The sequence below is a fragment of the Macrobrachium rosenbergii genome, chromosome 50, assembly GCF_040412425.1.
Source record: "Macrobrachium rosenbergii isolate ZJJX-2024 chromosome 50, ASM4041242v1, whole genome shotgun sequence".
NCBI classification, from domain to species: domain Eukaryota; kingdom Metazoa; phylum Arthropoda; class Malacostraca; order Decapoda; family Palaemonidae; genus Macrobrachium; species Macrobrachium rosenbergii.
In genome coordinates this window covers 19,765,140-19,775,222 of record NC_089790.1, presented here as the reverse complement: position 1 = coordinate 19,775,222, position 10,083 = coordinate 19,765,140, and the positions used below count along the sequence as shown (strand labels likewise).

Here is a 10,083-nt window from a genome sequence, read left to right as displayed (position 1 = left end):
GATTGGAAAAGGGTTAAAGAGTTAGCCAAGTCTGTGAAAATAACAAAGGATGACAAGGGGTAGATTAGGAGTTGTTTTATTGCAAACAAAATAGCATATAATTCTGCTGTAAGTATGCTTGCCACTTGTGGTAAGAGTAGATGGAAAAGTTTGGTGGGGAAGAGGACCGCTGCCCCAGTTCCTTTAGGGGACTTGGAGCCATCTGTGTAGATCAGGGTGCTAGCCAAGGTGGGAAAGCGTGAATATAGAATGGAAGGATTGCCAACTGTGGTGATGAAGAGTGAGAAAGAATGGTTTTCATACTGAGAGAAAAAGGGTGGGGTCGGTTGGGCTTGTTAGTAAATTTGGCAAGAAGGGGCTCAGGTAAAGATAGCTTAAGAGTAGAGAATTGGTGAAATCTGGCATAGCACCTAAGAGAGAGGAGGGCACCTCGGCTGGTAAGCGATGGTAGTCCTGATTCGGCACAGAGGCTTTCTGTTGGTGATGAGCGGAAGGCCCCAAGGGCCAGTCTTCATCCTAAGTGATGCACCGGGTCTAGAAGGCCAAGAAGGGAGGAGGAAACTGAAGAGTACACATGGCATCCATAATCCAGAACATATAGAATCAGGGCTTCATGTAGGTGCAGAAGCGTTTTGCGGTCAGCACCCCAAGTAATGTGGGATAAAGTCTGAAGGAGGCCAAGACGTTGGAGAGCAGTTTTTTAATTGATAGGATATGTTCTTTCCAGGTAAGGTGGGAATTGAAAATTAAACCAAGGAATTTACCTCTAGTACGGTACTGTATGGGCAAATTGTATAGCAAAAGTGGTGATGGAGATACCGTTTGAGAGGGAGAGAAAAGAATGGAAAATGTTTTATTAGTGGAAAAGAGAAATCCATGTCTAGTAGCCAATGTAGAGGCAGCTAGAGTGGATGACTGTATGAGTAAGTTGTTGTTGTTGTGGTTCCCCAGACTCTGTTATGCCAGGAAGCCTGCACCGCGCAAGAAGGACACCACGCTTAATGGATCTGACCATAACTGTGTGGTAGTGTGGATGTTGTGTTGTTGTCTAAGGGCTGCCAAGTTAGGGCAATCTACTAAGAGATGTGTAATTGTGTGGGGACTAACTTGGCAGAGTGGACATATGTCTGTTTGGGTGTTGTCTATGCGGTGTTTGTAGGTGTTTAGTGATTGGTGATGACCACAGCGAAGTCGAGTCAGGTGTACTCTCTCCAATCTTGAGAGCTGTGTTTCTGTACTGCTTATGTTGGGTGGGGGGGTGCCTAGTATTTTGTTGTTGGGAAGGTTATTAAGTGCTTGTCTGGTGAGGTGAGTATGGATGTGCTTTTGTTTTGTGTGCTGTTTGTGGGTGGTGGTATAGAATTCAAGATATCTGTATAGTGTCTGTGTGGTGTATTCACTATTTGCCTGTGTGTTGGAGGGTGGTCGTGAAGGTAATAGCATGGGCTGTTTGTGTTGTTTATGACCGATGCCAAGAATTGTGTGCCTCTCATGTCTAAGTGTTGCCTGATGGTGAGAATCTTGGTTTCAAGGCGTGTAAGTGTTCTATTGGTGTGGATTGTGTACTGCCAAGGATGATTCTCAGAGCTGTGTTTTGTATTATTTGTAGTTTGTTTAGTTGTGTGTTGGATATGGCAGGGTGCCAGGCTGGGCTGGCGTAGTTTATTATGGAGCGGATGTATTGTTTGTATACTGTGATGAGCGTTTCTTTTTGTTGTCCAAATGTTGTGCCTGTGAGTAAGTGGAGCTTAGGAACTGAAGAACTGGCAGCATAAATTGCAAGATCATCGACATGCAGGGAGGACCTAACTTCTGCTGGCAGGGATGCTATGATACCATTGATTGCTATGAGAAAAAGGCTAGTGCTAAGAACACTGCCTTGGCGAACTCCTTCAAATTGAATGAAGAGTAAAGAAATGGAGGGGTTTATGCTCACATGGAATGTTAGGTTGTTAAGGAACGACTGGATTAAAACGCCGATATTACCTTTTATATCAAGTAGTAGTAGTTGATGTAAGATGTGGTATTTCCAGGCGGTATCATAAGCTTTTTCTAAGGCAAAGCAAACTGCGAGGACTGATTGTTTAGAACCAAAGCCTGTGTGGATGTGAGATTCCATGTGTGCAAGAGGGTTAGTTGTATGAAGAAGTTGTTTTGACTAAATGCCATGGGAGGCAGAAATTTATAATTTTTTCTAGTAATTTACATACACAACTGGTTAGGGAAATTGGTCGGCAATCTTGAGTGCATTACCTAATTTATTTGGTTTTAGGAAAAGGAGGATGAGGGATTCATGCCACTTCTGGGGAAATTTGCCTTTTGTCCATATTCTATTCAATAAATGATAGGAGAAAGGTTATGGAATTTGCCGAAAGGTGTTGAAGCATTTGATTGTGGATACCGTCGGGTCCTTCACATGTGTTCTGGCAAGATTTGAGTGCTGAGATAAGTTCAGTTGTAGAAAAAGGAAGTAAAGTTGATTCGGTTTCTTTCTGTTTTAAACTTTATGTTTGTGAATTGGGAGGGGAGATGTTTTCCTGTACTGATGCAGCTAAAATATTGGTCTAGTGTATTGGCTATTTCTGTTGTGTCCTCAATAAGATTATTATTTGTTTAGTACTGGGGCTTTATGAGGTGGGTATTTTCCTGATAGTTTGTGTATATGTCTCCAGACAGCTGACATAGGGGAGGAGGAAGTTAATGAGGAGACATAGCCCCCCAACATGTGATTCTTGCAGCTCATATAGGTCTCAAAAAAGCTGTGGCCTTTTTAAAAATTATAAAGGCAGTAAAGTGTCTGGCAGTTTCTTTTTCGTTTAAAGTTGCACCAAGCAGCGCATTTTATGCGCAGAGCTCTGGTGCAGTCTTTGTTCCACCAGGGTACACATTTTGATGTGGTCTGGCGGTCCTTGGAATGGCTGCTAATGCAGCACTTAGAATAGTGATGGTACAGTATTTAAGCATGTCCAGGGTTGATGAAAAGGATGAGGGAGGTATAAACATGTCTGAGAGCATAGAAAATGAGTGCCAATCAGCTTTATCGAAGCACCAGTTTGGAGGATTAGGGGTTGGGTCATAAGAAGTAGGTGACAGAAGGGTAGGGAAATGGTCACTAGTTATGAAGTGGTCTAATAATGACCAGTGAAAGTCTAGTTTCAGCGCAGGAGAGCATAGCACCAGATCTAGACAAGAAAAGGCGTGTTTTTGTGTCAAAGTGTGTTGGGTGTTTTGAGTTTAAAACAGAAAGGTTATTAGCTATTAAAAACTACTCAAGGGTACGTCCCAAGGAGACAGTAATTGAGTCGCCACATATGTTGGCAGTTGAAGTCACCTATCACAAGTAAAGGGGTTGGTAATTGGGGAAGGAGGTCTTGAAAAGCAGTGAAGTCAATAGGGTGGGAGGGAGAGAGGTAGACTGATACTATGGTAACCCAAGGACAGGTTGTTGTAATGTTTATGGGTAAGCATGGTATTTTGTATCGAGTTAAAATAGAAGAGGCAGAAATGGAGTGAGGAGAAGTGGAAATGGTAATTGGGAATAGATTTTGGTGGATGGGTAAGGACAGTTTCCTGAAGGCATATTACTTTGGGTCCTTATTGCGAGAGGAGATATCTGAGATAGTGTCTGTGAGATTGGAAACTTCAAATGTTCCACTGGAGCATGGACATTAAAACTAGTGAGGTATACGGTGTGAAATTATAGTCGGTACGGTTGAGGTAGGGTTGTTATTGTTTTTTTGCAGTAATTCACAATTCTTATGGTATTATTATTTAAGAGACAGGTGTCAATAAAAGTTTATTTCAGGTATCACTAAAAGTTTATTACACAATGAATATTTGTCAGGGTTTACATATTCAGATATTTATTGGTGCACATAAAGTAAAATATGTTTTTGCTGGGTTAATTTTATATGACAGCCTACACTGTTTTCAATTCTGCAGATTCTGTAGGATTTATTTATTCAATTTGTTCTCACTGGGTGAGTAAGGTTGGGATTATATTTTTTCAGTAGCATAGTTTATGCTAGAATATTCAGCCTTGAACCTGTTTATTCTGGCAGTCAAGGGATTGCTTTACTCAATCTCTTGGGGTAACCAGACAAAGATTTTTCATATTTTTATTAAATTTACACTACAACATATTTTCCGGTAAAATCTGTATGCTAACGATAGTCATAGTTTTCTGTGTAATTATCCAAACCAAAATTAGAAAATGTTATTGAAGCTATAGCATCAATTGTTATTGTCCATTGATGTGATTGCATTAATACTAGACATACTGGTAGCAGCATCCACAAGAGCACTATGTATATCCTTTGCATACACCACTTGATTTCTGACAGTAGAGAGATAATGTGAATACTTCTGGACATCAACAGGATGCGTAGCAATTGAACTTGGTGTGTACAGCTGAGATGCCTTTCCTTGCAACTGGACATCAATTGCTGTTATCTGAGATAAAAATAACTTATAAATTACATTGTTAAGTGTACCTTGAGTGAAATTTGCACTCTTTCCACATTATATAATACAGCAAGAATTATCTTCTCAAAACTCTCTCTCCATAAAATCAAAGTACACATGTATGTACACATGAAAGCAATATAGAGTTTAGAAAATTAACCCTGGTTAAAAAGGAAATATATAAAAACTTTTTCATTGTGTTGATGCTCTTTAGTCTAAAATCTTATCTATTAAAATGGCCCTTAGTGTTTAATGGTAAGGAGTACAATTAGAGGTAAATGGAGTAATAATTACATTAATAGTGATATAATCAGAATGAAAAGAACTGAAAAATATACTAAGAAGGACTTTTTCATAAAAACTTATTTCTTTAATACAAAGCTGTCTGTTTTCTTTAATACAAAGCTGTCTGTTTACTTGCGTCTATACTTGGTCAACACTTCAAGTCTCCAAATAATGAACAATCCCATTAGCCTTAGCACCACCATCAACTGCCCATCATTCTACCAAGTAGTCTGGACTTGCTACATTCCTGAGCCACCTTTTTTAAAATTTTTTAATCTCTACCCAAAAATGTCACAATAGTGAGGCATAGAAAAATTACACCTATTACCTCCTATACAGCCTGCTTATGGATGCAGAGGCTGGTAGGGACCTATATGAACCTAGTGGTACCTATTTATCAACCAACTGAATTATGGTTGGTCTATGTTGTTATGATGGCTTAAGACATATAACTTTTAAATACAAAGCAGTTTTTACACTTACCAGATTCAATTCCATTTGGTCACATAAGGCGTAAAATTTTTCAAGGGATTCCTCAAACTTGGCATGATGACCTTCTCCTGCATTTCTGAAATTAACATACAAATTGATGAGATATGACTAATGCATAAAGACTTGGGCTGGTGATATGTTTCATTACATATCCATTAGTGAAAGCCTTCATATCATGTTTTTATTTCTACAAATTACTGATAAGCTGCCATCATCATAGCAAATATCTAACACAGGGATGAACGTAAATAACAAAAATAGTATTTTCAGTTCTAATGCAATATTGCTATCAACTAATTGGGAAGAAATCAGATCTCAGTCTATAAGGAGTTTAGCTTCAAAATAATACAACCAATATAAAATGAAAGTGATGGTTGTCAACTCGGAGTACTATATCAATGAACATGCAGACAAATGCTGTGAGGTATTGTTGGGAACTGTCCCTCTTCAACTGAATTTAATTTTCTTGCCAAGTACATAATGATAGTTGTAGCTCACAAAAAGAACTAACATTCATGCATATAAAGTATGTGTAAGGATGCAGCTTCCAACCATGCTGATTTATATTTTGTGTTATTACAGAACTTTACATAATATTCCTGTTTCAACAGGACACTATTGATTTACAACTGCTTATCCTCTCACCAGCACCTCCTTTTTAGAATCTCAAGAACATTAACTTATCGTTTGGTCAGGTATTATATGCAGGAACAGTCAATGCCCCTGGTGGCATTATTCCATCTTCCAATCAGGTAACTTTTAGTTCCAAAACGTCATTATTTGTATAATCACGTTCCCCCATAAATTTGGATGCATCATCCATTTTTTCTCTTTTTGCTTAATTCCACTACTCTTGTAGCTGGTATTCTCTCTCTGAGAATCTTAGCAAGAATATACCTACCATTCCCACCTTTTACTGTAGGGAGAAATTGGTCCCTGTAATCCCCAAGAATACGATACTTGATCAACAAATGCCTCACAGCCAAGGGGGATCAGACAGTCATCACAGTATAGCTGGTATTCAACAGCCATTAAAAAAGCTGTATGTTACACATGTGCAGCTAATATAAAAGTTGCAAGGGGCTGTTTTCAATCTTCTAGGCATGTTATAACACCCAATTTCTTTATAATTTATTATTGGAAGTCTTTCCTTTACTTGCTCGAAGTGCTGCATTTGCCTTGTTGCATATGCTTCAAGCCACTGAAAGTACACCTCTTTACCTTTGAATTAACACTTTTCATCAGCAGCTGTTGTTTAATCTGGAGTGGGTATTTTCTTGAAGGTGTGGTGAATTACAATTATTTTTTTATATTTAACTCTTGCCCTTTTTGATTTAAGATACAAAGTCCTTTGCAATTCACTAGAGTTGTAAAATCTACCAATTACTATTTAATTTATAAATACTGTAGATTACTGAGAATAAAAGTATTCCCTAACATGATATTCTTTAAAACTAGGGTAATACGAGTTTTGTCTAAGAGCGAGAGAGATCTAGTAACTAAAGCCTATATAAACCACTGAATAAATCTTACCTTGATCCCTGGTCGATCTGAGAATTCAAGGTAACATTGGTAGAACCACAACCAAGGGTATCCTGCAAAGATCAAAATTAAAAGGGTATATTTACCAACAGCTGTTTGACAATTACAAAATAACATAAATACACAGATACCAATAACTTTCTGCATGGATACACATTTCTTAAAAGGCATGATAAAAACTATCAATATAAAGTGTTTTGATTGGGGATAAGTCTTAAGTTAACAAACTCCTATGCTCCTATGGGAAAATACTAAATTTTGAAACAGTTTGGGATTCGGCACATGAATATTTCTTTACTTATGCTATAATACTCCTTATGGTGTGGTGGTAGCCATGAGTGTCCACAGTCATAAGTAGATAAAAGAGGTTTTCAGTCATTTTCCTAGGTACCATACATAGCACCTTGACAGGGGTCCTTTAACTTGCTGTATTGTAAAGGTCATTGCTGCTTTGGCAAACAAGCAGGAGATGGAACCAATTAGACTGACAAACAAGACATTTTTTCTTAAGGATATTACATAAGTCAGGAAAGAGGTCAAAAAGTACCAGTAATTATAATGGTTCTTAAAAGCGGCTCGTTACTCTATAGTGTGGTTCATGAAGGTTAGATGATACAAAATTTGATTACTGGTAACTGTGACCTTACCATAAGTGCATCTTTCATCTGCCAATAATGGCCCTTGACTCGACTAATGCTGTCTAATTTCTGCTCTTGCTGCTGTTGCTGCTGCTGTTGCTGTTGCTGCTGCTGCTGTTGTTGTTGTTGCTGTTGTTGCTGCTGCTGCTGTTGCTGCTGCTGTTGTTGTTGCTGCTGTTGTTGTTGCTGTTGATCTTGTGGTTGCTGACCTTGTGGCATATTCTGTTGTGGACCTGCAACTGAGGAACAGTAATAGGGGTAGTACAAAATTTTGATGATAAAGGCTCTTTAAATTGTGAAAAATTCATGAGTTCACATGAAGTAAAAACTCTTTTCTATTAAATCCAGCTTAGTCTGTACACTTTTGTTATTAGACTACTCAATTTTAGCATTAACATTCATATATAATTTGATTTTGCAAACTCAAGACAGTATATTGTTTCCTAGTTATATAAACCTGAAGTCTTTCATATGGACTACCTTCAGCAAAACCTTCATAATTCCATCCATCAGGAATCTCATAATTACTTCTGATTCCTCAACAACAGGACAGTCTACCTGTTCAAGTCAAGGCCCTTGCTCTGGACTGTCAAATGCTCCACTGATGTTCATTCTGGTGTATGTTTAGGCCCATTTGCTCATGATCTGTTTCTAATATCTCAATGATTGCTTGGCCCTGGCATTCTCCAAGACACAGCTGTTCAAGGATTGTGAAAAAACAGAAAAGTTGCATATTTTACCCATGATGAGCAAAGTGCAAGGCATCTGACCAGCCAGGCAGTTGGAGAAAAGTAGACATTGTATACCGAATAACTGAGTGGTTCTCCCACTGCCTCACACACCTGACAACCAAACCAGCTTTTGCCCAAGGTATATCCATATGCAAGATGAAGGTTTGTAATCTAACTGGAACATATACAGTGATCATTTGGATGATGATCAGGTAAGTTAATTAGTGCATTTCAGCTATTACAGTATAAAGAGAATTTCCATCCTATTTTAGATTACACCATCAAGTTTAACTGTTCTAGTGAAATTTTAAGTACTGCAAATAACAGACATCATCACTGAACTGACATTTTTCTGTTAGGGTTTAACTTGAATTTTGACAAAAATTTTCACTGGAAATACCCTCTAGGCCATTTAAGGAACTGATGTTTTAAGTTAGGTTAGGGTAGGTTAGATGAGGGAAGGTTAGGTTAGAATGCATCCCTGTATTTACCTCTATGGCTTAGGTGTTGGTCATACAGGCAAAGCAACCACCCTGGCCAGATAAGTACCCAGTGCCCTCAATGTGGATGGGATGTAATATAAGTGGAAATCCACTGTTATGATATATATGAACAAAGTTGTATTTTTCAAAATTTTTGTATTTTGATAAATACAGCTTTGTCATATAGCCTACATAACAGTGGATTTTCACTTCTTATTTTCAGTCACAGTATAGGGATGCACCATAGTTATCCCTGTATTTCACTCATATCTGTCTTCATCCAAAAACACCCCCGTTTCCCATTGAGGGCACCTACTAGCCTAATGTTGGACACAGAGAGGGGTGTGTTATGAGTTAATGAATGTTAAAGTTACCAAATTCATACAAAAACTAATGGAAAATTAAATTAAATTATTCCATATAGATCTGAATAGGCTAGCCTGTTAAACTAGCCTATAACCATTCACGGACGGCAATCATTGAATTTTTTACCCAAAGGCTAGCCTATCCTTCCATAATTTATATCTCGAGAGCCTAGTTTACAATGACTTTCTGAATTTCGTTAATAAAAACACTCCATTCCTGGAAAATATTGCTTATGACAAGCTATATGGTGAACTATTGAAAAAAAATAGTAGACTACGCTAGCCTGACTGGCGTACCCATCCCAGGATTCATAACGCCAGGACCTGGACCTTGCTGTTGAGTTTGTTGCATCATGACCTGTTGTTGTGCCATTTGAGGATTGACAGTGCCCATTTGTGACGGGTTCATTTTTCTGAAAATAATAAAGGTCAAAACGTTGAAACGACAGGGGTTTGGCGTTGCGGAGGAGGAGCGACCCCTTTTCCTATGATAAACTTCAAGAAGAGACTTAATGTAAACAAACTGAAAGGCTTCACTAGCGCGATAGGATAAGCTACATAAAAAGAAAATAATATAGAAATAACTGAAATAAGCATATATGGCATGTAAAAAACGAATGAAATATTTCTAAAATTTTATTGTTCCACATGATAACATCAGGTAGGACAAGGCTATTGAAAGAGAGAAGACAATACGGATATCTGGAAAGAAAGTACGAAATTAATGTAAAAGTAAAACCGCAAACAAAGCAAAAGCTTAAAATGGAAATGAAAATAGTATTGTCAAGTAAATTAAAAGTATATAGTATAAAAGAAAGATGTCTAAGGTGTAGTTCACTGATGGGATGAGCATAAAGCATGCACTGAAAATTAGTATCAGGTCAAGATTAGCAAACCCACTTGCAGCAGGGTTCGCTATTCTTTACAATAAGATTATTGGGTTCGTTATTCTTTACATGGGAATAATCGGGTTCCCTGTTCTAGACATGAACACTTCGGTACCAGATATTTGATCCCCCAGTGGCTAGTACTAAACAAGGCGAAATACATTTGACCACCCTGGAGCTAGTACTAAACACGGAGA

The 10,083-nt window shown here is 38.1% G+C and overlaps 1 protein-coding gene across 1 annotated transcript; it reads right to left on the bottom strand.

Annotated features, from left to right (window-relative positions):
* Nucleotides 1-3,795: 3,795 nt before the first annotated feature.
* Nucleotides 3,796-9,518, bottom strand: LOC136832725 (mediator of RNA polymerase II transcription subunit 29-like). Its single transcript, XM_067094229.1, has 5 exons — nucleotides 9,297-9,518; nucleotides 7,431-7,660; nucleotides 6,775-6,836; nucleotides 5,233-5,317; nucleotides 3,796-4,452 (listed from the first exon to the last, which is right to left on the bottom strand). The coding sequence occupies exons 1-5, from the start codon at nucleotides 9,406-9,408 to the stop codon at nucleotides 4,234-4,236; spliced, it is 708 nt and encodes a 235-aa protein (XP_066950330.1). The 5' UTR covers nucleotides 9,409-9,518; the 3' UTR covers nucleotides 3,796-4,233.
* Between the last annotated feature and the right edge of the window lie 565 nt (nucleotides 9,519-10,083).

Coding starts and splice junctions, on each gene's coding strand:
- LOC136832725 (XM_067094229.1), bottom strand. CDS start 9,408: ATGAACCCGTCACAAATGGGCACTGTCAATCCTCAAATGGCACAACAA. Junction 7,661..9,296: donor CGTTATGAATCCTGGGATGG/GTACGCCAGTCA, acceptor ACTGTTCCTCAG/TTGCAGGTCCACAACAGAAT. Junction 6,837..7,430: donor AGATGAAAGATGCACTTATG/GTAAGGTCACAG, acceptor TGATCTTTGCAG/GATACCCTTGGTTGTGGTTC.